We start from the raw sequence: 27,909 nt of genomic DNA on the forward strand, positions 1-27,909 counted from the left end.
TTCAAGATTGTCAAGTTTTTTATCTGCGTCTTTATGAGTTGAATAAGAAGTTAATTGGAAATTATTTTAAGCGGAATCATATTGACCTATATGTTGTTCGTCAGCCGGTGCTTGAAGAGATTGCAGTGGGAGTTTCGGCAAAGTTTGTAAGTAAATTGCCTAAGATAGTTGTTGGCAAGCATTATTAACCAGTGCATTGTAATCCATAAACACGACGCAAGTAAGCTTCACACGTATAGTGGTGAAAACTACTTTCTGAAACATGACTATGTGCGAGTTTTTGTACAGCGTCTCGAATTGCCTCAAACACGCGATAAAATCTGAAAATGTATGGAATAACACTTGGCTCTTGAAATAACAGCAGATTATGGATCATTTAGGGAGAGAAGGAGACCTTTACAAATATGTTTCTTGTACATAATGAGAGACTCGTGTCTTTACATAATATGAAAGTCAGGAATATCCAGAAAGTGCATTACACTGACAATACAGCAGGGTTTTAAACTAACTTGTAATCCTTGATAGCCATGTGGGCTACTGAATCTTGCAATTCTGGGGCCCACATCAAAATTAATTTGCCCACAGATTATCACACCTTCTATTGAATATAAAAACAACAACCCCATTTTTCGTTTTTTTTTTATCATGTGCTTCATGTTTCTTTTCTATCCGTTGTAACTTTATGCACGCCTTATTTAAATTTGAAGTGGAACTCTTCTGTTTATGAAGATTGATATGATCATTCAATATCATAGAGCACATGGCACGTTTTCATTCACAAATAACAACAGTACTTTTTTGTTTCTTGGGCATTGACCCGTCGATGCCACATTGTGCGCGACACAATCACTTAGATGCTTTATGTATAAGTACTTCTTACGGGTAATTATAAAGCACTTTACTGATTACGAAATTTTTCAAGAGAAAAATACAAAACATTCGGACAAAATTGAAAAACAAATATTTACTATCGTAAATTTTCAAATCACCATGTGGGCAACTTGAACGTAATTTTAAGTCGCCCACATGGAACATTAGTCGCAAATTGCGAGTGGGCGACTGTTAATTTCAAACCCTGTACAGATAGTTTTATTGTATTTTATTTCCTTTATATACTTTTCTACAGACCCTTCAATACCTCCTGAAAGAAAAATTTTATTAGTTTGGGTCTGTTGGGTGTGTGCCCAGACCCCCAGTTGCCACCAAGATCTCAAGCAATGGCTTGATCTACTGATAATAAAATTACAAGATTTACCAACTAGGTGCACATTTTGTCTCATAAATTTATAGGTGCACCTGGATGCTTAACCAAATTATGAAAACCATTCTGTAAAAAAAAGATATCTCATAGTGACAATGCATAATTGTACCATTATGACAGAACTACAGTCTTAATCCAGACTGTCAAAAGTTTTAAATCACAGTAAGACATTAGATCTGACACAGATGAAGTTCTGTCAGACTGGAGGAGGTTTTTTCAGACCAGACACAGGAACCTTTTTTAATAGAAAGAAAAATAAATGATTGCTCCATATCTTTTCTTACCAGGTAGAAAGCATTTAACAAAATTAATCAGTCACATGACCATTTTTGTTTATGTGACCTTGACCTGTGCATCCCAATCCTGATCTTTTAATAATCATGTTTTGTCTGATTTTATTGAAAATGTCATTTGGACCAACATTTTAAAGTGAGTTATTGGTCCAGACAATTTTTTACTGGTCTCGCCCCCCAGGACCAATGCTTTTTCAACAGCTCAAACATTTTAAGAAGATGTTGAAATATAATGTCTTGACTAATGTCTCAGCTTAAGAACAAACTTAAATTTCCAACCAGCAAAGTTAAAAATTCCAGATTTCTTCCAGAGTCATAATTTGAGTATTGACAGTGTTACAGTGTAATTAACTGTGACAAATGGAAAATATACTAATTAAAAACTGTAATGGTAGGCATGTCTGCTACTATGTGCCATTAATTATAAAGAAAATGAAGCATAGTAAGTTGATCTGGATCCAGTTGAAAAAAAAAACAATGAAACTTGAATGCTGAAATGTACAAAGAGAAGTAACTTGGCACGAGTAAATACATCATGTGTATAAAGAACAGCTTTTAATTCCAGTCATATAGAGATTGTCGATTTTTACATCAAAACATTGGTTATGTTTTAGGGAAGAACAAATGATGGGTGTAACACATGCTCATTTTGTCCCCTTTTTCCAAATTTGGCACTGAATTCAGATATATAAGCTTTATGCAGTGTTGTGTGCACTTTACTGTTATTTTAAATCATGCATATTTTCTTCTAAAGATCAACCATGGCTTTGACAGAAGTATCAAGCAACAAAATGTTTGGAGGTTACCAGAAGGTTTTCAGTCATGAAAGGTATGAATTAATATTGCTTACATTTGTATACATTGTATAGGTACATCATACAGAATTACATGCTACACATCTGTACTACTACTTGTATTGAACTAACAGAGAAATGTCAGGGTTCTAAAAAAACTGAAACCTACTAATTACCCTAGCTAATACCTGATTGCTTATAAAGGCATATTGCCTTAAAATTCTATGGAGAGAGCAGTTATCTGATAATTTTGAATGTGTCTTCTCAGATTTCTGGAGAAGAGGGGATAAAGAATGTTATTTTTTTTTTCAGTACTGAGGTTAAGTGTACAATGAAGTTTGGTGTTTTCCTTCCTCCCCAGGCGGAGAGTGGCAAATGTCCCGTTCTGTATTGGCTATCAGGTAAAATATAGATATAAGATGATCTCCCATAGTTTGTGATTGGATATGATTCTTATCAAATGAGTTGTGTGTTTTCTTTCCCTGAGCCTTGGTAAGGGGATAGAAAAATACGAGTTGGATATGAATTATATCCAACCACAAACTGGGAGATTCTTTTTATTACGTTTTACGTAATGGATATATGCCGAATACTGTTCTATATGTAAAATTATCAGACTGTTTGAGGCCCGTTTGGGCCAAAAACAGTCTGATAAGTAATGGATATATGCCAAATACTGTTCTATATGTAAAATTATCAGACTGTTTGAGGCCCGTTAGGGCCGAAAACAGTCTGATAATTTTACATATAGAATTGTATGAGGCATATATCTTACTTAAAACATTGCTATTTAAATATCCAAAAGTTACCTGAAGGAGTCTGATAATTACACAATAGGAGTTCAGGCATCAATAGTTTTCTTCCTGAAACCATCTAATAAGTAGACAAAAGAAAAGAAAAAGTTTTTTTTCTTTAGACAGTAAAACCAGTGAGTGAACTCTTTTGTTTCATTCATTCACTCAATGGCAGTCGTTTGGTTAAGCAGGAACTATGGACAGTGGTCAGGTGATGAAGGATTTTTTTTTTATGATTCGGAATATTTCTTTTATCAAGTGCATTTGACATTGATACAGATACAGTGTTGGATGATATCTTCAAAATGCATTAAAAGTAAAAATGTGGATTTTTATCTAAAATTTTGATTGGATGATATAATGAAAATCTTGGGTTTTAAAAGTGCAGTCATCATGGTCATTGGCGAACAAACCTCGTTAAATGAAGAGATTTGCAGACTGGTTCTTTATCAGAAATGGATTTAAATTGGCTTATTCACAGTGCTGTATCGAAAACACTTTGCAAAAAAACCGAATGGAAAGTGTTACTTTTGAGGAAGGTTAAAATTCCAGTTTCTTCTTGGATTTGCTATTTTGACAACTTAATTTCCTCGCGTTCGCTTTCCCTGAATTTTTTCTCCCTAATGTTTTTTTTTGTTTCTGGACAAATTAAACCTTGATTTCACTCTTGTTGTTTTTTAACTACTGTCCGATTTTGTTATCACTGCCATCCGATAATGTATTATTGGACTGCTAATTACATGTATTATTATCGGACGTCTACAGGTAAATTTTTAGACTGCAAGAACAAAGGCATGACGTCACAGCAATGTTTTAAACATAGTTAATGCCTATCACATGTTTTACACTGTTTTTTTTTATGTGAATCCACTTTAAACGACTTCATATCTTTCACTCAAAAGCCAGTGTGAGGTCACAACTATGGATATGAAAACGATATCATATGACCTATATATGCACAGTATAAAGGAATAAACATGTAATAAAATTTTATTCTGAAATCTGGAAAGTGTATAATTCTCATGATAAAGAACTAACAAAGATACATGTAATAATTTAAAATGTACAATACATTGTAAAAGAAGAAATAATTATATTATGAGTAAATTTGATGTACGATTCCACATATGTTTAGGGTTGACCTGCACTGAACAGAATTTTGTAACAAAGGCTGGAGCCCAGAGAGTAGCAGCTGAGCTGGGGTTTATTATTGTAGCCCCAGACACCAGTCCAAGTAAGTCATAGTAGTAGCTTAGCCATGCATGTCAAAAAGTTTTCAGAGAGAGAGAGAGAGAGAGAGAGAGAGATTAAAGGGGAATAACTCTTTCTCAGAAACATGATGTGACTTGATATGATTTGAACATATTTTAAATATTGTCTTTAAATTTTACAAATGGGATCTGGGAAAAGTTCTAAAAACTAAATATGCCCTTTCCCTACATGTGAGTTATATCAAACATATTTACACTTATGGGTCACAGTCACAATGAATAATAAAATGATTCCTGTTTATATGAGTATTGTCTGTAAATGATAAGAAGGTAAATGTTATTTCTATGCTAAGTAAACTGCTTTGGATCACTTTATATTTCTTTGTGATTCATTAGGAGGCTGTAACATAGAAGGAGAGGAAGATGGCTGGGATTTCGGGACAGGGGCCGGATTTTATGTCAATGCTACTCAGGACAAATGGAAAAACAATTACAGAATGTATTCCTATGTCACAAAGGAGGTAACTCTGATCATGTTTGTCTATTACTTTTACTTTTCATCAATCAGGCAGTTAACGTATTTAAAAGTTTGATGAATTCTATGTAAGAAATATTGATTTAAAGAGAATTGGTTTCATACCATTTATTGTTTTTTTTTTTAGCTTCCAGATTTGGTTAATTCCAAATTTCCAGTACTAGCAGATAAACAGGGCATTTTTGGACATAGGTAAGTAGATTATTTTTTTTCATCTTGAATTCCTGAAGTAATTGAAAATTGACTCTTGTGTCCGGGCAGTATGGACCATGGATATCGGCCTGGGTAACTCATTGGTTGGAGCACCTGACTGGTGATACAGAGGTTCTGGAGTTGATTCCCAGTCCAGACTTACATTTTCTTTATTCATTCCTCAAATCCTTTTTCACTAAAATTGGTTCTTTAAATGGTAGTACTGATTTGCTATATTAACAAAAAGTTATTCCTCATTAATTAGGACCTCTAATTCCATAGACAGAAATGTGTCTAATGAAAGCATTAGACATGTTTATAGTAAAAGTGTTGTGAATGATAGATTGATTTTTTTGTTGTTGGTGGAAATGGTGGTGGAGACACATCCAGTTAGAATTACTTGTCACTCCATGTCATCCATTTTTATTTCTTTACAGTATGGGGGGTCATGGAGCCCTGATCTGTGCACTGAAGAACCCTGGGAAATATCTGAGTGTTAGTGCATTTGCACCCATTTGTAATCCTATCAACTGCCCCTGGGGGAAGAAAGCTTTCTCTGGTTACCTTGGAGACAACCAAGAAGACTGGAAGGTATACAAAACCATCAAAATGTTTAAAATAACTAGTCTCTTAGCATGGCAGAAATCCATGTTTTATGTATACTAATTACTTATTTTTCACAAGAGTTTAATTTTTGTGTAATTATGCCAGAGTGTCTGCTGGTGAAAGTATCATTTTCATGTATATTTATACATATATACAGCTAAGGACAAATTTGTGATTTTGTTTTAGCTAATAAACACCAAATACCCGTAGATATTGTATCTTGGGAAGATGAGGTAGGTGATGTACATTGTAAATGTTTTATTTCAGTTGGTTTAATTTTTTTTTTTTTTTTCGCAATAGGAGTATGATTCCTGTTGTTTGGTAAAGAAGTACAACGGTCCTCCATTGAAAATCCTTGTTGATCAGGTAAAGTATAAACACATCTACAAAGAGAATCTAAGCAAGAATCTGATTTTTTCAGTAAATCAATATTTAGGTGGAAAACTATACTCAGATTATAAGTTAAGTTTACACATGTAATTAGGGCCCCGCAAGGATTTGCGGGTGCCCTATAGTAATCACTCTGTCTCTCTGTCTGTATGTCTGTCTGTCCGTCTGTCTGTCTGTCATTCTTCCGTCCACAAATTTTCTGTTTTTTCCGAATAACTTTTTTTGTAGTTGACCAATTAAGTTCAAATTTGGTATATTGGTTGAAGAGGCAGTAAGACATATTTTGATGCTAAGTCTGGTTCTCTTTGTCTTCCATTTTGGAGCTGGGGTGGTAGGGTAGATTCCTTAACTTTACATTAGAATGAATGCCAGGGCAAGGAGAGATAACTGCTGAGAATGTTCCTATTGTAAACAATGAAAGCTGCAACTAGTCCCATGGGATTAAATAACTTTCCTCTTGAAGAAAATCCAAAGCATTATCTGTTTCTGTCAAATTGAGATTAATTAACACCTCTGTCTGCAAATGAAGTTTGATTTGAAGTTAAGGTCAATTCTGAATGATGTTTACATTCTCTGAAATGTGGATTTAAATAATGTTCATACTTTATTTTGGTAAAATACACAATGAGTTATGATTTTATTGAATTCTAAAAACAAGATATACATAAAGATATGTTGTTTTTTTTTTAATAATTTTTTTGTTTTTATTCATTTTTTTTTATTATTTATTCATTTTTTTTGCTGCTGATGTAAATTCAAGAATACTATTAGTTTTAACAGGTAGTCCAATAATAAACTTATTCTATCATTACTGAAAAAGTTCTTATTGTAAACTTGGAAGAAAAGGATGAGAGAGCAGTACAATTAATCCCCTGGGGTTAATTATCTTGTCTGGGGCAGAAAATTTTCCAGGCTTATCTTTATTTGTCACTTTAAGATAAATTAACCTTTGTCTGCAACTGTTTGTTTTGAAGTTAAGGATACACCAAAGGCTTTTTTTCAAGATTTTCAACAATTTTGAGATTTTTGGCCAAGAAAAAAATTTAATCACTGCTTTATAATGCATGTAAAATTCTTGGTAATTATGAAATGGTTTTCTAATTATTTAACAATAATGAAACATAAACACTACCACATGTGAATGTTCCCTTATTGAAGCTTCTGATTTGATCTGTGACTGCCTGCTCATGAAAGACGCAATAAATCGCTGTGACCACTTGGGGAATTCTTCACTAGCCACACAGAGGTTATCTGTAATTAAACTACAGGGACTTTAGATTTAGAGAAAGAGATCTAACAGATCACTGATGACCATAAAATAGGAGGTGGAGCTTAGCTCTTGCCATTTTGCCGGGAAATCTTTCTGATTCAGAAATGAACCTATTTTACTTAATTAAAAGCATCTAAATACAGAAAAGAACCTCCCATTTTTGTGAATATGCAAAGGAAATATGGCTAAGTGACAGGTATCCAAAGCTGAATCTCCAAGGTGTCATATATTTCTAGCTTTGGCAGATTTTGTTGTGTAATGGGTTTTTGCCCTCTACTGTAAAGTAAGATCAGACAGTTTGGGGTATTATTTCAAAGGATTCAGCTCCCTTATTTATTGACCAATTTCTTTGAAAATTGGATGGGTTACTTCTCAAATATGTGTTCACAAAACCGTATCTCAGATTTTTGATATCTAGCTTAGTTTTGGAATTATTGAGGGAAATGTTAAATCAGGCTAATAAATTGGTAACATTGAAGGGCAAATGGCTGTAACTTTTGAATTAGAAGATTTATCAAAATTCTGAGATACGGTTTTTAAGTTCAATCTTTAATCTACCTTTAGGAAAAATGACCACTTTGAGGGGATAAATACAAAAAAGTTGATTTATAAAATATTTATGCACTAAAATTTACATTATTATTTAAATAATTTTTAAATAAGTTATTAATTAAAGTTAAAATTAGGATAATTAAATAGTAAATTTAACAAGCTTTCAAATGATATATACTTTTATTATGTTATCTTTGATAATGAAAGAATTACATGCAAATTAAATTCTGGCATTTGGAAACCTTTGGTGTATCCTTAAGGTCAAGCCTGGGTGGTATTTGCATTCACTGAAGGTTGGCATTTTATAAAACACATGCTTTATTCTTGTTTAAATATACACTAGATGAAATCCCGCGCAAGCGCGGGGAATTGAATTTATACCACTACCGACAGAAAATATATTGTAGTTCTCTACTGACAGCCTACAGGCTTATAGCAGGAACAAATACTTTGTTCAAAATCCCGCCTGAAGTAGATTTACCTATCCTACCCCCCCCCCCCCCCCCCCCCCGTTTTTTTTTTTAAACTTGAAAAATAGCAATTTCATTAATTGACGTTTATTGTGAAACCTGTTATACTATGTTATGGATATTGTACTTCAGATGCTCTTATTTCATTTCCGTCAAGGATAAAAGCAACGAATAAGGGGGGGGGGGGGTAAAAATTCACAGGTACTTGAGTCTTGGTTTATAAATATGTTTGTACCTTATTGATATGTTAAAATGTACTTTAAATTACTTTTTTACCTATCAATAAGGTACATACATATTTATAAACCAAGAACCAAGTACCTGTGTAAAAATTAGCTTTTAACGCCCTATGAATAGGCTGAGTATTTGATACAAAAGACTGAGCTGCAATAATGTAGCCCTCTCCGATTTTTTTTTTTTTTTTTTTTTTTTTTGATCTGATATTTTCTGGCCTCCCCCCCCCCCCCCCCCCCCTCAAAAAAGGAGATGGCTACATTATTGCAGCTATAAAAGATTGTATTCAGAAATTAACTGTGTATTGATTAAAGCGCAAAATTTTACATCTTTAATTGTATTTAAACAATACCTTGTTCATTAATTTTCTCTTTTCATGTAAGCAAGTTTATTACAAAGTACAAATTGTACTTCGGGTTCGTTGCCACGATGCTCTCAGTAAGGAATATATATAAATTTTACCGATAAATTTATTACGAAAACCTACTACATACATGTATATGTAATAGTCTTTCGATATATAATTATATTCACAACTTATAGTGTTATCAGTGATTTACCATTATTTCAATTATGACCATTTACACAAAAGCTTTTTTTATGGTCATGTAGCTATAATCGCCTCGTTTTTTTTCTTAACATCGGGCTCGATGCTATATGATGTTCTAGAAGCTTCCGTCAAAATAAAGATCGGTGAATGACGAAAATATTTTGCACATTTCCCTTTTTAATCGGTTATCACAACTTATTTCTTTTATATCATTTAAAATCGAGTTTTGATTGAATAATTCAGTGATGACGTTTTATGTAATAAATAAACGATTGCTTGTTGTCAGTTTCATTAAAAATTGCTAGTAACTTAGATCCGCCAACCGGAAACGCCACCGTACTCACGTTTTAGCTATTTCGTGGCTGTTTATAGAAAATGAAAGTAGACTTTTAATTTAAGGTAGTATGGGATACCTCTACGTTATGACGTATTTCCGTTTGAAGTATTGTTTTGATTTGCATGAGTGCTTATTATCGGGTCAAAATTTGTAGATACACCGTTGAAAAGAACACTCTGAAGCCTATTTCAATGCAAGTTCTCACAAGTCGGCATCTTAAGTAAAAACAGACAAAAAAATCGCAAGTATATAAATTTACTTATAATTGTACAACGGACATTTAAAAAAGCAAACCCCTGTAAAATGTAGTTTCAACATTGCTGCGTTTGAACACTTTTAAGCAAAAGCTGTATTTCAATTGTTTGAGTAACTGTACAGCACCTTGTGTGCGGTGAGGCATGGATAAGTGCGATTACTTCACATTGTGCTGAATTATCACCAATCAATTATCACGTTAACCAGAGCTGGACTTTTTTGTTATTTAATTCAAGAAGTAACTGTTTGGTCACAAATCAGCTAGCTGTTGTATATAGTCCCAAAACGTTCAGATGAATGCAATTGCTCTGAACAAGACATGTCCTGGAAAGCGATTGTCCATGCATTGTTTTCAAAACCGCTCAAAGTTGAAAACTACAAAGTGCGATTTTTTTATGGTTGGGAAAAAATGCTCATCATTTCTAAAATAGCACCCAGGGTTTTTCAACCCTTGGAAAATAAAGAAGGATAACTCTTCCGCTCGGATCTTTTAATTCAAAAAATTTTAAATGCATTTTATATTTTCCATTTATATATATATTTTCAATTTGTTTATTTCACTTTGCTAACATATTAAGATACATTCTTATTGTAGACTTTCATGAAATGTTATCCGTCTGTTTTCAAGAAATAAAGTTTTCCCAGTTTTTTACGCTTATCTTTTGTTGAAAATTAAAAAAATACTAAGACATATTTCTTGTCATTTTTGTTTTTATAAACACTTTATATTAGCAAACGCCTGCCTATAATATCAAGCTTATGAAAAAAGAATTATGCAAGAAAAAAAATCGTTTTTGTATTTCTCATTAAAATAATAAAAAAATTATTAAAATTATACTTTAATATACTGAAAGGTGGGGGTATTTCAAATCCTTCTAATTTGGGTACATAAATATGTAGGAGAAGTTTCGTTTGGTATCCCATACCACCTTAATGTACGATACTTACTATGCGAGTGAAATCTAAATATAGTTTACGGACATCAGCTTGTATCTAGTTTATTGTTAGAGGAGTAAGTAAGAACTCTGGTGCACCCGTTTCGGAGTTTATTTGCAAAATTTATTAATTTATAAGTATAGATTTAATTGAGTTATTATAGATATGATGTTTTTTACTGCCTTATGTAAATACAGGGATACTCTTTACAGGTTGTTGGATATTTAGGAATTATCTTGAAATTTTATAAATACAGTTGTTATTGCATATTCTTCTCCGTATATTTTTTTAATTTTTGTAATCAATTAAAATTCTCATTCTGTAAGCTGCAACCTTATATTTCTACCCCTCGGCGAGGCCCTTGCTGACTGGTCAGTTTTCTAGCTCACTCAGTTGAATTGTAGTAGATGCATATTAACATTACATAATTTTAATAAAATTTGCTATATTTGAATTTTAAATGATTCTCATCTGTAGAAACATTCAGAAGATTATAATTGTAGTCTTCAAAGGGCACCTGAGGCTCATAAGTGAGATTTCCCCGTGTATTAGTGATAAAGCTAGTCTTTTTCCCTACATTTCCTATTATTATTTTGTCTTTTGTTGTAATGAGTTTTTTCACATGTATATACAGGGTTGGTATTCTCTATTTTATTACAGGGGAAGGCTGACAACTTTTTGCCTGCTGGCCAGCTTCTCCCAGACAACTTTGTCACAGCTTGTGCTGAGGCAAAGATGGAGCTTGTCATGAGAATGCAAGAGGTAAGTACTATACAATTATGGACTCTTTTACTGGTGAATATGGTTTGTTATTCACCAGAAAAATACCAATATTGACCGAGGCGAAGCCGAGGTCAATATTGATATTTTTGTGGTGAATAACAATTAAACCATATTCACCAGTAAAAGAGTCCATAATTGTTTTATTATATAGTCCGGATTTGAATAAATAAGACATTGAAGGCTGCATGACGATACCTTTTTTCATTAACGAACCTCTGTCGTAAAAAAAAAAACAACAAAAAACCACAGATTATGACTTATAACTTCCGTGGTTTCATTTCGCTGTGTATAAGACATTGAAATGTTTAGATTATATAGGGGCTATTTATAGACTATATAATAATGTTTATTAATCAGTCTAACATCTTGGGTACATTAATTAAGTAGTAATGAATAATGATGTTTACTGATTCTTATGTTTCAGGGCTATGATCACAGTTACTACTTCATGGCAACATTTATGGAGGACCATCTGAGACATCACGCCAAGTTCTTGAAGTGAAAAGGAATCCGTCCTACGTAGGCTGACATTCATTGTGTGATTAAAGTTGTTGATTGATACTGACAAAAACTTTAACAGAAAGGAAAGCTTTCTAAGAAGGACTTTTATTTTATGACAGGCAATGTTTTTACCCACCCTCAATAATATACATGTCATACATGTAAATCTTACAAGATACTTGATAAAATCATTTTACAAATTAAGTGAAAGCTCTGAAAAGTTGCCTTTATATACTGTAAGTGTAGGGAAGTACTCTGAGTTTCTGGTACTTCAGATAAAATTCATCCAGACTCCTTGCCAGGAAGCAGATTACCACATGTTACTTGCATTGTAGTTTTCCTCTTTTCTGTTAGAGAGAAATTGATAAACAGAATATAGACTTGATGACCTATATTGATATGAATGTTTAAAATTTACATTGATACATGTGATCAGGTTTCCAAGTGAAACACACCAATAAAACTTAATCTGAAATTAGTATTTGGTTGCTTTTTAATAGTATTAGAGAAAATATTCAATTCATGGCTAGTTAATTGAAATTCAAATGGAACGAAATGTACATTTTAGACAATCTAATACACATATAAGTAAAACATGGTTCAAGTATTATAAATAAATTCTCAAGATAAAATTATCACAAATTTTGTATGTATTAAATCATGATTTATTTACATAACATGAAGATGTATTTTTAAGTGAATTTAAATTTCGAAATAATGTAGCAGGTAATTTTTTTTGGTTGAAATACAGTTATAATTAACTTTCTCATAATGAAGTTACACTTATGGCAAAGTGATGTTCATTTCCTGTAGTTTTATAACACGTGAATTTAACAGATATACATCCCTGGCACTTCACTATAAGCATGTTTTACTGTACAGTGGAACTTGTGTAATCCGGATGTTGTGTAGTCCGAAATCTTGCCTAATACGGTGTAGACTATGATTTATTTGTTTAAAATGTTGTCTAATATGAAATATTGTCTAATCCAGCTAATTTCCTTGGAACCAGTATTGTCCGTGTTAGACAAGTTTTACTGTAACGGGTATATGTATTTAGTTATTAATGCTCTAAGCTCATCACTCCTAAGCTTGGCCTTGTTTTTTGAGAAGAAGGTATTTTCAGTAAATCTATCTAAAACTTCAATTCCCTGTTGTTGCCTCATATTTGCTCCTTTGAATCTACATTAGGAATCTTGCATTTATGTTACCATGGTTACTGCTTTTCTAAAGGAGAAAAATCTAACTCTCACTTGCTAACTCTCTTATTGACTCAACATGAAAATAACTGCATGGTGTACTGATATATTAACTGTGTCCAGGTGATCTTGACGCTTGTTTATTAAACTCTCTTTTTTCCAACTTATTCCCATATAGACCTTTGACCCCCTTTTTGGCCCATGCATCCTATTTCTGCTTATCTGGGAAAGCTTGAATGCAAAACTTCATGGGAATGCTTGCTTATAAAAATTGTTAACTGTGGTCCATTGTTCTAGAGAAAAAAATCCATTTTAAACCTTGACCCCTTTTATGGCCCCTCCACAACCCCAGAGGAATTATATAATTTGAGAACAGAGCAAACAGGAATCCTTTGAAAATAACAGAAAATACGGAGGGATCAGGTACCAAAGAGGAGTAAACATCCAATGTCGACCGGTCACGCCAGTGTCGCTGTTACCCTCTGTCTTGATCGGGTAAACAGAGAAATCCACAGTTCGGTATGAAAATCTACATCAGTCAACATTCGGCCTTAATGACAAGTCGACCATAGAAGAACCACGAACGCTAACTCTCGATTCCCGCCTACAAAGTCAATATAAATTTCAACTTGGCCATTAAAACTTTTTTGGATGCAAAGGAGAGTTCATTAGTAATTGAGTAATAATTTAAAAAAAAAACAGTGTCAAAAAGTTAATTGCTCTTATTTACAAGTCTTTTCATAAGGAGAATAGAAAATTTTATCCATTGAAATCAGGCTTTTTAACATATCACACCATTTCCAAATATTCATAAAAATGGATAAATGACCCTTGAATCTTTCCGTATGTTTAATATAATTATGTAAATTTCAAAATATATATTAAATTACATTTCTTTTATTTGTAATTTCATGTGAAAATGGTAAAAGAATGACCTCTTTTGCGTTTTTTGCATATGCCCCCCCCCCCCTCTTTGTAACAACAAAACTTTGGTATGAATTTGTGAAAAAACAATTTATAATACCTGTAAATAGGAATGTTTGCTTCACGGGGGATGTTTTAAAAATAATTTCCGTTTTCCGTTGATTTCTATACTGAAAAACACAAGTTTTACCAAAATGATAGTTATCTCTCTTTGTTTTCCGAAATAAGTTATGTTTTATGAAAATTCACATAAATGTCTACATAAATATGAAAAATCATTCAAATATGTCAACTTTTGAAAACTGACTTGACTTGGAGGTAGGCTACAGAACAATATTATCGTTCGCAGTTCTTTGCGAAATACGATATATCGATTCAATGATTGAATAATAGTATTATTAATTGATAAAAAGTCGATACATCGAAATGTTGAATTGAAAGCCATAGCAAGAGTTTTCTGATGATACAGATGGTTTTGAATAAATTCTGCTTCATATGAATACAAAACGAATCTGCTAATAATTGGATACAATTAGTACCAATCGAAACAGATGGTTGGAATACCACGTCTCCAACGAACTCGAGCATCTTTTTAATATCAACTTTAGAGTACTCGTGAGTATTGAAACAAAGTAATTTTGTAGATGACCATTCACAAGATATGAAAATTTCTTAGTTCCATTTTTATTGAAGAAGCAGCTGTCTATGGTATCAAAATGCTTGGTCCTAAATTTATCATGAGAAATGGTTATGCACTGTATAACGTATTTGATGATGCTATTGATTTGGGAACATTTTGTGATAAATTTAAATTTTGTAAAAGTTCCTTGATTTTTTTTTTCGCAGTATAACATGCCCAGTGAATAATTCTATACAAAGTACAAAGTAGGGGTGTTTGCATATTTGAAAATGTTAAATTGTGACCCCGCTGTTCTTGAGAATCAGAAAGACTTAGTACACATTATTCCTAATGTTTAACTTTGATTCCCTGGTGTGCGCCCTTCCTTGCCGAGGATTGCGGGGGTATAATTATAACAAAAATTTGTTCAACGCTTAGCTAGGAAGCTTTTATAGTGATTTTTTTTCTTTTCTTTTTGGATTTTATACAGATTTATAACTGAGAGATATTTTCTTTACGACATTAATTTCTCATTATTACATACATTTTCCCTCAAAAAGAGGCGCGGCCCTCGTTTGCAAAATGTTGAATCCCCATTACTCAACGATGCTCTGAAGCCAAGTATGGGTGAAACTAGACATCGACTGGGAAAATTTCACAGACTGACAGACAGATAGACGAAAACTTGTCCATCTTTGATCACAAAAGGTCATCTAAGACTTTGCGTAAATTGCACTTATTTTGGGTTCAAGATTTATTTTTCATTATTTTTAAAGTTAGTAAATATATCAAACTATCCACTATCTAACATCGGGAATTGTTTACTATGTGAAAATGAAACAGCGACTGCTGAAGCTGAGGGACACGTGAATTGTTTACACTGGCCTTTATTGATCTTGGCAGAAGATCGAGGTGCAAAACATTACTGTAGAAAAATGGCGGTGTTCTACAGAGGCAGAAGGTTTTTCCTGTGAATGATGTGAGATATAAGATATGATATCTGGCAAATATTTTGGTAAGTCTAATGCATCTTGTGTTAATATTTAATTGATCTGAGGGTTAATATAAACCACCCATAACTTATGACATGTAATATATTACTGATGACTAATAGAGTTCAAGAACATTTTATTATATAGGTAGAATACGTGAGGAATTTTCTTTATCTATTTAGCATCTTGCCGTGCATCAAAACTATATTTCTTAATAAAAATCTATAGTAACTGATAATTAAACAATCCAAGCCAGGTCATGTAATACGTTTATGTATACATGGATAGCTCACAAAATGTTCAAAAATGCCTGATAAGCTCTGGTCATCTAACGGAAACTTGTAGAAATAGTGCATTTAATTGTACTTTTTCTTCAGTATGTTTGCTTTGGATGCTGCATCTGACCTACATTTAATGCTCAAGTGATTCTGATTCTAATTCTAGCCAATCTTACTTATGGTGTATCTGACTCATACTTTGTATGGTAAATCTGACCTATATTCTATGGTATATTTGACCTTTTTTCTAAGGTTGAGGGACTCCAGTCAAAATTTTGGTGTTTAAAGCACACTATCAGCGTTAAGCAAAACAGCCTAGCTTACAAGATTCGGGACTGAAATTGACATATATTTTACGCTTGAGTAATTTAATAGGTGAAGATATGATGAACAGTAATCGATCTAAAAAAAAAAACCTACAAACAATATGAATCTGTGAACAGAGCATAAAACATGGTCCCCTGGAAATTCCAAAGATGGGATCTAGTGCCATGGAGAAGTAAGCATCCCCTGTCGACCGGTTAAACCCATTGTGTGCTCCTTGTCATGTTCAGATGGACGGAAAAATCCGTAGACAATTCAGTATGAAAATAATGGAATAACAGTTTGAATGAACGACATTAGTCAACATTCGACTTAATGATAGATTGTATTTGCTGACAATGTCATTATATCAACCATAGAATTCGCGAAATGTTGACTGTTGATATCTTGTTTCAGCAGCTTGTTTGTCAGTAGCTTGCCTCGTTTTAGAAATTATTCGTGCGTATAGCATGTTCTTGCGTATCGAATCAACTGGGAGATAATATCCATATGCAGGTGATAAGGGTATATTGCTACTTAAATAATTGAAGTTGACGATAGAAAAGTTGACGTTTATCATAAAGTTTTATTGTTGGGTTACCATTAACGTCTTTTTCTAGTAAAATATCCAAATATGAAACAGATATGTCAGATTCTGTGGTATCTTTTATTTCAAGTTCACTGGGATATATCGAGTCGACATATATATGGAAGAAAATATTGTTAATTGATAATGCGTCGTGGATATATCTAAATATCAAGTTGAAGGCCACAGCAAGTGTTTCTTCTCATGTAGAAGTTTATGACTAAATTCATCTTCATATGAATATAAAAATAGGTCTGCTAATAAAGAGGCGCAATTGGTACCCATGGGTATTCCGACAGATTATTGGAAGAAATGATCTCCAAAAACTACATAGATATTGTCAATCAGAAACTGAAGCATCTTTTTAATATCAACTTCGGAGTACTTGCGTGCACAATCAGAATTTTTTAACAAAATAATTTTGCAAATGACCAAATTGAATGACAAGGTATTTAAATTAAAGAGTTCCATTTTTAATGAAAAAGTGACTGTTTATGATGTCAAAAAGTCTGGACATCAATTTATCGTGGGGAATGGTTGTATAAAGTGTTGAAAAGTCGTACGTTTTGATGTTATTGATTTTGATAAGAATGTGTGATTTCAAATTTTCTAAAAGTTCCATGGGGATTTTAAGTATCCACATCTGATTTACACCACTTCTCGAATATATTGTTGTACAGTACTCCTGAAGTTTCTCCTTCACTTTAGTGAGGAGTGAAAAAAGTGTCTTGGTAGAACATTTACTGGAACCCGCTACGTATCTTTATTTGTGAGGGTTTTTATGTAGTTTAGGATTCCAGTATAAGTATGATAATTCAAATTCAGTTTGATTGTTGGGAATATTAAAAATATTTCGAACATACATGTACATATGATTTTGAAGAATTTCCACCTTAGAAATTTAGAAAGGGAGCTATGGGTATAGGTTAGATTACCACTTGCAGAACTAAATCCCAGCTCCTCTAAAATACAATTCAAAGAATGAGCCTTACAAAGACAATGTTGTTACCTGCTTTGTCAGTGGGGACCAGTACATACTGATCATGTAATCTATCTAACTCTTTTTCACTTATGCATTATTGAACACAGAAGGATAGATGGTTTTCATATTCCCCCTCAATCGCTTAATGCAAGATTTCAACATCCATCTGATACTTTTAATCCATTCTGACAAAGTGTCAAGGTCTTCTTTTTCATATTTGGCCCATTGGCTGGCGTAATCTTCTACTGAATTCATAATATTTATAAAATTATAACGCCAGTTGAAAGATCGTGGTTCAATAAATTTTGGCCCTTTTAAAATAAGTGAATTAAATTCCTCATTATTAACTATATGTATATTTACGTCACCAGTAATGACGTATCTAGAGGATTATGTTTCAGATGTCGCCCACTCATCCATGGCACCTGATCCCACCTCTGATGTTTTAGAGGTCCGTATTTGCTCTGCTCCAAAATTTGTATTGTTTAATGGACTTTTGAGTTTGAATACTGTTCGTTATCTCCATATATTTCATGTTCGATATCTAGGCACTGTACATTTTTTTCAATTAAAAAGTTGGAAAGAAATAGTCGATGTATATTAGTAAGAAATATAAGGTGTGGATTTCAACTTGAAATATATTGTAATACAAGACTGGACTCTTGTGACTAAGAATATATCTTATAAAAGGATCTTTATCATGATAGATGTTAGAATACAAACCAAATCTACAATTTTTTTAATGATGTATCGATATGCATATGTTTCAGGATCTTACTATTATAAGACATGAAAAAGTAACACTCAAATGCTCTTCTATCACTCTCATTTTACTCAAGTGGCACATCATCAACACGTGTTGATGAAGAACAAGGCGATTAATATCTGACATCCCTCATCTGACGCTAATAATAAACATTTTAAGAAGCTATCAAAGTTATCTACACCTAGTGTACAGACACTCTTGAATTCAGTTCAAATCACACATCGATTGTGAAGTGGAAGTCGATTTGCTAATAATTATGATTGCGGTACGTGTAATTGAGTATTGGCTTGATCATGAAGTACTCGTAATCATATGATTGTCTGCCAAGTTTTAATGTGAGGATGTTTACAAACTATAGTAAGGAAATGAATATTTCGTATTTCCTCATCATATTTTATATAAGATTTATAAGGAAGTTGTCAGTGTTATTTTAAATTGAAAATATGCAAGGAATTTTCCCGAATTTCTCACTAGATCACGCTACTGGAGCTAAGTGAAGTACATAGGCTGTGAACAATATTCTGTTCAAAAGATGTTTTAAATAAATGTAATGCTGATGCAATATTGGTGTAAAATGATGTTAATCTACACTGAAGAGAGAATACTTTTGATTCTGTTTACGGTTAATGTGAACATTAGAGGAGAAGAAGGTAAATTTGCTACCAATATAATTTTGAAATTAATTAATTAGAAATTATGCTTTTATGTCATAGGAGTGTAATCTAGGAGAAGGTGTTGTCCTTTATCATAAACATCTGCACTACACTCAAGCCTTTAATGATAACATTTTAAGACCCTCTTTACACTGATGATTTTTTTTTTTTTTGACTTTGAGAAAATTATATATCCCAAAGTAGTACATATTAAAATTATTTAGTTCATTTTTAACATAGGGCGCGTGCCTTTTATTTTACCCAGGAATAATGTTCAAAGACAACGAAGTTCTGATAAAAAAAAATCAAAATTGTTTACTCAAATGGAAAAAAATTACATGCAAAAAAAGTTTTCTGTTACTCTTTTTTTGTCAAATATAATACTTTGAATACTTGAATTAATTACAAATTTTGTAATACATTGAATATCGTAATTTATTCTATTTTATATAAAATGATGGATCAGTCTAACTACAACTAAAAGGGAGTCAAATTTATGTCCAAACTAGTATGAATAATATGAGCAATTATATCCGGAAGGGGGGAGGGTTGGAGGTCTGGAGAGTCCAAGAGCTTCAGAATTACACGTAATTTCTAAACCGATAAGAAAAAAAAAGGAAACTTGGGAGACTTCATGAAAACACACACTATCGTGAATTGGTTTACGAAAGAAAGTGATTATTCCATGAGGTTCTTTCTTGTATATTTATATAGTTTAACCGAATAAAAAGCTAATGATATTTAGCTTGTAATATATCTTTTTATATTTAGGAAAACAGATCTTCTGATTTGGTCGATGTTATATATAGTATCTTAGTCAATATCAGATAAAAAATTAGTACATGATATAAAGTAAACCAATCATATTTATAGAATCAGCAGTAAAAATAATATAACATCATAAATTTACCTATAGGGGAAAATCAATTTAAAAGTTTGTGATGCACCTGGTTTAGATTAAAAAAAAAGCAATGTTTCATATTTAAAAATACTTAAATGAATAGTATTGCATTGCACTAATAGGAAAATTTAAAGGATAGATACCGCCAAGTCACGAGTGATGAAATTAACACCGCAGAGAATGGAATATTACATGTCTACATGTATTTTATTTCATTTAAAAAGCTATTTTAAATATTTCTGTACAATGCACATTTACAAGCAATGGAGGAGTAGGTATTCATAGTCGACCGGTTACACCAGCTGTTAATCCTTTGTTTGAACGCCTAAAGAGAATAATCCGTAGACAATTCAGTATGAAAATAATGGCATTACTATTCATTTACTATGTCAGTCAACATTCTACCTAACGACAGGTTGTCACTGTAAAAAAAGGATAATTTTATCGACCATAGAATTTTTGACTTTAAACGAGATTATTGATACTTGTGAAATAAACTCATTTGTCATGAGACTGTCTCGGTTTAGAAATTGTTAATATGTAGAACATGCTAGTATCGAATCAATGGAGACATAACACCATATGCAGGTGATAAGATGTATTGCTACATACAAAAAGGTAAGTTAACAATTTAGAAAAGAAAGCTGAAGTCATAAAGTACATCAGTACATTATAAAGTTTAATTGTTAGTTTAACAACGAAGTCTCTCGTCAGTCAAATATCCAAATATGAAAAAGATGTGTCAGGGTCATCACAAAAACAACAAGATTTAAATTGTATAAAAATGTACAAATTTGAATAACTCTTTCAAAATTTTAAAGGTCATCAGACCTACTCCAAATGGTGCCTTATTCTGAGTTCAATGGGATACCGGTATATCAAACGATCACATGAATGAAAATAAAATATTGTTAACGTTTAAAGGTCGGTATATATATATATATATATATATATATATATATATATATATATATATATATATATATATATATATATATATATATATATATATATATATATATATATATATAATGAAGACCACAGCAGGAGATTTATTTTCCTGTTGAAGTTTTTGAATAAATTATGCTAGAGTATGGAAACGGGCCTGCTTACAAGGGGGCACAATTTAAAACCGTTTGAATTCGAACAAATTGTTTGAAGAACTTTTTCTAAGGACTAAAAGTTTTGATATCGTCAATTAGAAACTCCAGCATCATTTTAATATCACCTTTAGAGTACTTTTTCGTAGAATGAGTTTTAAAAATTAGATGACCAGTCAAAAGATCTGAACATTTCTGAGTTCCTTTTTTTGAAGGGACAATTGTCTGTGATGAAATATTTCAATATTTAGTCCGTGTAAAAACCACAGACCTTTTCAAACTTGAATGAGGAAAATTGTTTGGAAGAGTCTTGATGATTTTTATGAAATATAGTATATGTATATATAACTGCATGCCAAGTCCTCTCAATAGTTTTAAATCGAAATATAGAATTAAATATCTGTAAGCCATGTTCATCTGTAGCACAAAAACTATTGCTACATTTTCTGTCAAATTTGAATATGGTCTGGCACAAATTTTTCTTCAGACTATAGTCATATACAAAAGTATAGGACATGTTGTTTTTTAACAGATAATGATCTCCTAACATTGTTTATACAATTTAACCTGATTGGAAATCTTGTAAAGACATAAACAAAGTGTTTGTACTTTAATAAGTACTTGATTGTAATTTATTCAATTTTTACATTCAGGGTTTGTTTACACTAAGGATTACAACATAGCAAACCATCTGATGTAGATGAATGATTACAAATGTACTAGTATAAATAACACCACATAGTCTGACACATCAGTATTATAACTGGATGTTTTACTAGAGAAAGACATTGATGACAAACTAAAAACTAAAATTTAAGATAAAAGTGATGAATGACTTCGATTTTTCTATCGCCAACCTCTTTATTTGAGTAGCAATATACCATTGTCACCTGCATATGGAGTTTATGTCCCCAGTTTATTCGATATGCAAGAAGTTGCTCTACGAACAAAATAAATTCTAAAACGAGGCAAGTTACTGACAAAAAAGCCAATGATAAAGGATATCAGCAGTTTTATTTAAAGGCAATATTTCACAAATTCCATGGTCGGTACAATGAACCTTGTTAGCAAATACAGTCTATCGTTTTAAATCTAATGCTGACTGAAGTTTTTCATACAAATTGTTAAGCCATTATTTTCACACTGAACTGTCTACGGAATTTTTCGTTTACCCGATCAGGACAAGTAGCACAATATGGCAGATCCACAGGGGATGCTTACTTCTCCTTGGCACGTGATCCCACTTCTGATGCTTTTAAAGATGCAGTGTTTGCTCTGCTCATAATTTGTATTGTTTCAATGGACTTTTTAGCTTGGTTACTTTTCGTTATCTTCATATTTCACATATGTAAAAGTCGAAAATTTCTGAAAATCATGCGTAGGAGTTGTATAAATTATTCCTAAGATTTTTTTTTTTGTATTATTTAGGTTCCAGGACCATAAAACTTAGATTAGTTCAATTATAATTCCTTTTCTAATACTTAGATTGAGATTAAAATAAGTGAGTTTTTATTTTTTTGATATGACACGGGGATGAAATATTAATTGGAATTTCCCAATACCCTTCTTTCCAGTAACAAATTCTTTTCTTTCAATCACGAAAGGTTTTTTTCTGTATTGAATTTACATTCCTTTGAATTACAGATGCTGAGATTAAATAAAAAGGCGAAACCCAACCAATGGAAACAGAGTGTAGGGAACTTATGGAATGGTCTTCATCATCATCAAATTATTTTACTCCCAAGGAAACAACTGCATTGAAAGAATTCCTCCATACACTTAATTTTGAAGAACTTTGTCAACTTCTTAAAGTGTTTGAAGTAAGATGTTTAATTAGCCAAGAATTCTATTGTTTTCTCCATGAAGTTTATCTTAAGCAAAGAGAAAATATGAACGAAATGTTTCATATACTGACTACCTACTTGTCAGGCAGATGTACGTTAGGTTTACAATATGTAATATTTGTGTTACATAATTTTGGCTCTGTGATCTTTTCCCAGCAATTATATAACGTTCATCAAAATTTGATAGAATTGTTAAATGGAAAACCACTACTTGTTCACAAAATAGACACTTCTTGCAGGAAAAAAATTCAGGTCTATTTTGAATTAATGAAAATAAATATTCAAAATATGGTCTTTCATGACCCCATAACTTACTTCACAAATCTCTCAAACAAAATACGACAAAAAATATATACCACTACTCCGTGCTCAGAAGAAAGAATCCTTCAAGAGGTCTGCGATAAATATGTTGTTTTGTTAGCTTTAACTATTGATTCGCTGGCTAACAAGACAAATCAAATTGATCCGGACCATCAACTCTTCCAGGATATGGAAGCCATCATATCTATGACGTCATGTCCGGATCTATCCCGATGTATGTTATACGGTAGAAGAGCTGTGGTTTTGTCGTTTGCAAACAGAAAGGAAGAGGGTGAGGACTTGGTCAGAGAAGGTCTGATCTGCGCAGATAGAGTTTCTAGTTGTTTGGAATCAGTCGACTTGCTTTATAAGATAGTTCTTTTTCGAAGGGCCTGGTTCGAGCACTGCCCTCAAATTATTATAAACTGGATTTATGAGCATACTCAAAAGGCGCTACAAATCCTAGAAAACGAGCCGGAAGACATTCGTGTATTTTGGACCAGGAGGTTTATGTTTCGGTTACTTTTCTGTTTCTTGGGATTAGGGATGCGTTGTCGCTTTATTGAGCACTTTTACTGCCCCTTCTATATATTACTAGAAGCAGAGAGACTACTTGACAAATATGACTCACCGGATACAGAATATCGCCTGAAAATGTATTTTTCCATTGCTAAATCTCGATTGTGGCATTTGAAAGGCGATACTGATACAGCCTTGAAACATCTGGTTAAAGCAAAAGAAATTGCATCAAAAGGCAAATACAGCGAACTAAAAACAATTCTAGAGGCAGAACAAACATTGTTTTTGCCAGACGTTACACCCTTGTTTATTGAAACAGAAAATGATAATAATGACATGGATGATATCAGTATGATAGAACCAATCCATCTTCCACCTACTTATTACCTTCCACAATCAATCAACTTGAACGATCTTCATGTTAGCTTGACATCTCCGTCAATTTCCCCCATCCCTGTCCAAGAAAACAGTCCTCAAAACGAAGCTCTGGGAAATAACTCTCTTACATCAATGAAAGAAGACACGATTTCTGAACAAAACAATTCTGATTTGACAGAAGAACCACCTAGATCCCACGATTTTTCAGTGGATGTCATTCACATTAAGTCATCCAAAGTAAATTATCCAAATGTGTAGATTACTGCAAAAAGATTTAAAAAAAAAAACCCACAGTGTAATATTTTTTATATGGAAAATCGTAACGCAACATAATTTGTGTACTGGTGTTTAAATTCTCAACACGTAATATTTTAAATCTGTTTCCAATTTGTAATAGATACAATTGATTTAAAAACGTTTTTGAACTGTTAAAGGTATCTATTCAAAGATGCAACTCACTTCCAGGATTCAACGTAAGAAATGAATGTGTTTTATTTTCTGCCGAATCCCTAACCTTTTTCTGGAATCTTTTTTTTTTTAAAGTTGTACATACACGACATATTTTTATTTATATTTTTGCTTGAGTCTTTCATCATTCTTCTGTGATCATTAAATTTTAAGAAGTAGTTGTAGATTTGTTATATTCATGATATAATCAAATTAAATAATTGATAGATGGTTAATGAGATTGTTGATATAAATTGACCATTGATTTACTTTTCATTGTCAAACATACTTCATGAACATATTTCATATACATGTATCTATGTTTTTTTTTTTTAAATTTCTGATTGATGTGATACACAATAGTCCCAGATGTGTGTGATATGTTATATGTGATTTGTTATGGGTTTTTTTTCTTGTTTCTATTCACAATTTTTTGTCGTTAATCATTTTTTTTAGTGTTATTATATATTTCAGACGTCCCCTTTTTGTTTATATTTGAATGGTGTGATGATAAGATGTAACAGTACATGTCATATGCTTTTTTCCTTGTTTCTGCATTCCGTCGATATTTAAAAAAAAATCAATGTTCTCTTATTTGTCTTATATTTTAACTGAACTTGATGTACAGGTTCAATGGTTTAAAAGTTTCGGAGAAAATATGAAGAACTAAGTGTTTAATTCTTATTTCTTACGATTAAGAAATGGTAACTCAATTGACAATGTGAATAGTTTTTTTCAGAACCTGTCAAGCTATATTTGAAGTTTTGTAAATTTATACTGGGTGTTCATAAGAAAAGTACTGCGGTAATGTCAGAACTTGGAAGATTTCCGTATTATACCAATATTATAAAATCCATGCTATTATATTGGCCTTGATTAGACAATTCTGATGACAATTTTCTCTGTATAATGCGTTTACTAATTCCAAAGTACTAAACATAAGTAAAGACTCCTGGTATACTTGAATTTTTTAATATTTAAGAAATATCTTAAAATGCTTCCTCCTTGAGTTTATCTAAATTCAAACTTGTCATCCATAATCAACATGGCCGTAGGAACCGGGGGGGGGGGGTAGTTGATAGTGCCCCCTCAACTGAAAATGTATAGCTGTGCCCCCCCCCCCCCCCAAACTGAAATTGCTTCCTACGGGCCTGAATTCAAATCCGCAAAATTTTATTTGCTCTCGTCTTAGTGGAGCTGAGGGCAAAACAGAACAGTAAAATTGCTTATAGGGAAGTCCTTGCATGGGACAAGGTTATAACCGAAGTTTATATATCCACGTAAGAAAGTGTAATGATATGAAGGATGTGGAAACCTTATAACTTCCTTATAACCGGGATATAAATTTATTCAAGGTAAGAACGTAGGTGTATCTTTGTTATAAAGTCCTTTATTTAAATCAGTTGTAAGAGTGATACATGAACGCTCAGTTTTTTGGAGTTTTTTTTTTTTTTGCGAAGAGATATCTCATACACTTTGAAGCATGGCTATGAGGAAAAAAACGTCTCTAACCGTGGAGATTTAACAAGTGATTAAGAGGAAATGGATCTTATTTGGATTTTTTAACTTGCAATGAAATTTCTATAACTGAAAGTTTTGATTTCTTGCTACATTTAATGCAAAGAGTAGAAAGATTGATCTTCACCTACATGTATTTCATTTTGAAGTAGAAGTTGTTATGTATAGGATTGATTCATATTGTTTAACGCCGAGTCTGCAATATTTCAGCCATATTTCGGCGGTGAAAAGTTATGTTCAGATTTGCAAAATTTTTGAGTTTTTCTTTAACGGCCCCCAGTGAGCCTACTCTTTTTCGAAAACGAGAAAAACGATCTTTTACGTGCCAAGGGGGTTGTTATCCTTGACACGGGGCACCATTAAAGTCCCATCCGACGGACTTTAAATTTAAAAATATGTAAACTGTTAAATTTATAATAACAAAAATTTGCTATTTAAAATGTATATATCTAAATAGGAAAGGAGGAATGAAGAAATACATATTGAAGACCATAGACAATTTAGGACTGGACAGAGCATTGACCCCTGCACTAGTAGTCAGATTCCTCGACCAGAGTTATCTAGTTTATATAGCTTAACATTACTTTGAGAATTCTGCCTCAAGACTTAATGCGACATTTTCTGATTAAGTTTATCATACATTCGAAAAGTTTTCACTTTCCTTTACAAAATTTACGAATGAGTCTTTTCTCCTCTGCTCTATATTATTATACATGTAAAGAAGTAGATAATATTTCTAATCAAAAATAGCCGATTTCCTCATGCATTCTGTATTTAAGTAAATTCCTCTTTCTTTTAAACGAAATTAAAGTTGTATGAATAAAAAAAAGATAACCAAAGTGATCGATTTAAAAAAAAATCAATAAACAATGTGAACAAGGCATAAAAACAAGGAACCCTGGAAATTCTGGTGATGGGACCATGTATCTAGGAAGAGTAAGCAACGCCTGTTGACTGGCCACACCCGCCGTCAGCCATATGCACTAGACAGACGGAATAATCCCGTAGTCAAATTTAATATTAAAACAAACAATTGATTTGAAATATGTCAGTCAAAATACGACTCAATGATAAGTTAGATTTACTCCGTCTCTCTGAAAGTTTTGAATAGCCTATTTATTTGTAAAAGTCAAGGAAAGTCCATATTTGGATTCTTCGACACCACTAATCAGGCTCGGATCTGTGATTATGGATATTACAGATCATAGGCTCTTTAAACCGCCACGTTTCGCAGAAGAAAATATCGCTCAAACAAGCGTTTGTTCATTCAATATTCCAACAAAGGAATTGACGCAGTTAATGTAAGTAATATTCTTAATCACAAAAAGGTACAGTCTTGTATTCCACCATATGAAGGCCACACCTTGTATTTCTTACAAATATACATCGACAATTGCTTCCAAACTTTTTAATTACAAGTATGAAATATATGGAAATAACGAACAGTATTCAAGCTCAGAAGTCCATTAAACAATACAAATCAGGAGCAGAGCAAACACGGACCTCTAAAACATCAGAGGTGGGATCAGATGCCATGGAGGAGTGGAAATCACCTGCCGACCGGACACACACCCGCCGTGTGCTCCTTGTCATAATCGGTAAATAAAGCAAAAATCCGTCGACAATTCAGTGTGTA

At 32.5% G+C, this 27,909-nt stretch overlaps 2 protein-coding genes across 2 annotated transcripts; both read left to right on the forward strand.

The window, feature by feature from the left end:
* The first annotated feature begins 29 nt into the window (after positions 1-29).
* Positions 30-12,443, forward strand: LOC133193778 (S-formylglutathione hydrolase-like). The gene is made up of 10 exons (XM_061329712.1): positions 30-146; positions 2,309-2,383; positions 2,661-2,749; positions 4,278-4,376; positions 4,750-4,874; positions 5,016-5,080; positions 5,518-5,671; positions 5,987-6,052; positions 11,341-11,442; positions 11,888-12,443. The coding sequence occupies exons 1-10, from the start codon at positions 91-93 to the stop codon at positions 11,963-11,965; spliced, it is 909 nt and encodes a 302-aa protein (XP_061185696.1). The 5' UTR covers positions 30-90; the 3' UTR covers positions 11,966-12,443.
* Positions 12,444-15,672: 3,229 nt separating this feature from the next.
* On the forward strand, positions 15,673-25,058 carry LOC133180405 (uncharacterized). The gene is made up of 2 exons (XM_061314939.1): positions 15,673-15,721; positions 22,912-25,058. The coding sequence occupies exon 2, from the start codon at positions 22,947-22,949 to the stop codon at positions 24,564-24,566; it is 1,620 nt and encodes a 539-aa protein (XP_061170923.1). The 5' UTR covers positions 15,673-15,721; positions 22,912-22,946; the 3' UTR covers positions 24,567-25,058.
* The last annotated feature ends 2,851 nt before the right edge of the window (positions 25,059-27,909 follow it).

This window comes from Saccostrea echinata, unplaced genomic scaffold, assembly GCF_033153115.1.
Source record: "Saccostrea echinata isolate AGI-Se365-2 ecotype Australia unplaced genomic scaffold, CSIRO_AGI_Sech_v1 ptg000001l, whole genome shotgun sequence".
In the NCBI taxonomy this organism is placed as follows: Eukaryota; Metazoa; Mollusca; class Bivalvia; order Ostreida; family Ostreidae; genus Saccostrea; species Saccostrea echinata.

Bases quoted from the DNA above. Each gene is read 5' to 3' on its own strand.
- LOC133193778 (XM_061329712.1), top strand. From the start codon at position 91: ATGTTGTTCGTCAGCCGGTGCTTGAAGAGATTGCAGTGGGAGTTTCGG. The intron at 147-2,308 runs GTAAGTAAATTG...TTTCTTCTAAAG, and splicing joins TGGGAGTTTCGGCAAAGTTT to ATCAACCATGGCTTTGACAG. The intron at 2,750-4,277 runs GTAAAATATAGA...ACATATGTTTAG, and splicing joins CGTTCTGTATTGGCTATCAG to GGTTGACCTGCACTGAACAG.
- LOC133180405 (XM_061314939.1), top strand. From the start codon at position 22,947: ATGGAAACAGAGTGTAGGGAACTTATGGAATGGTCTTCATCATCATCA.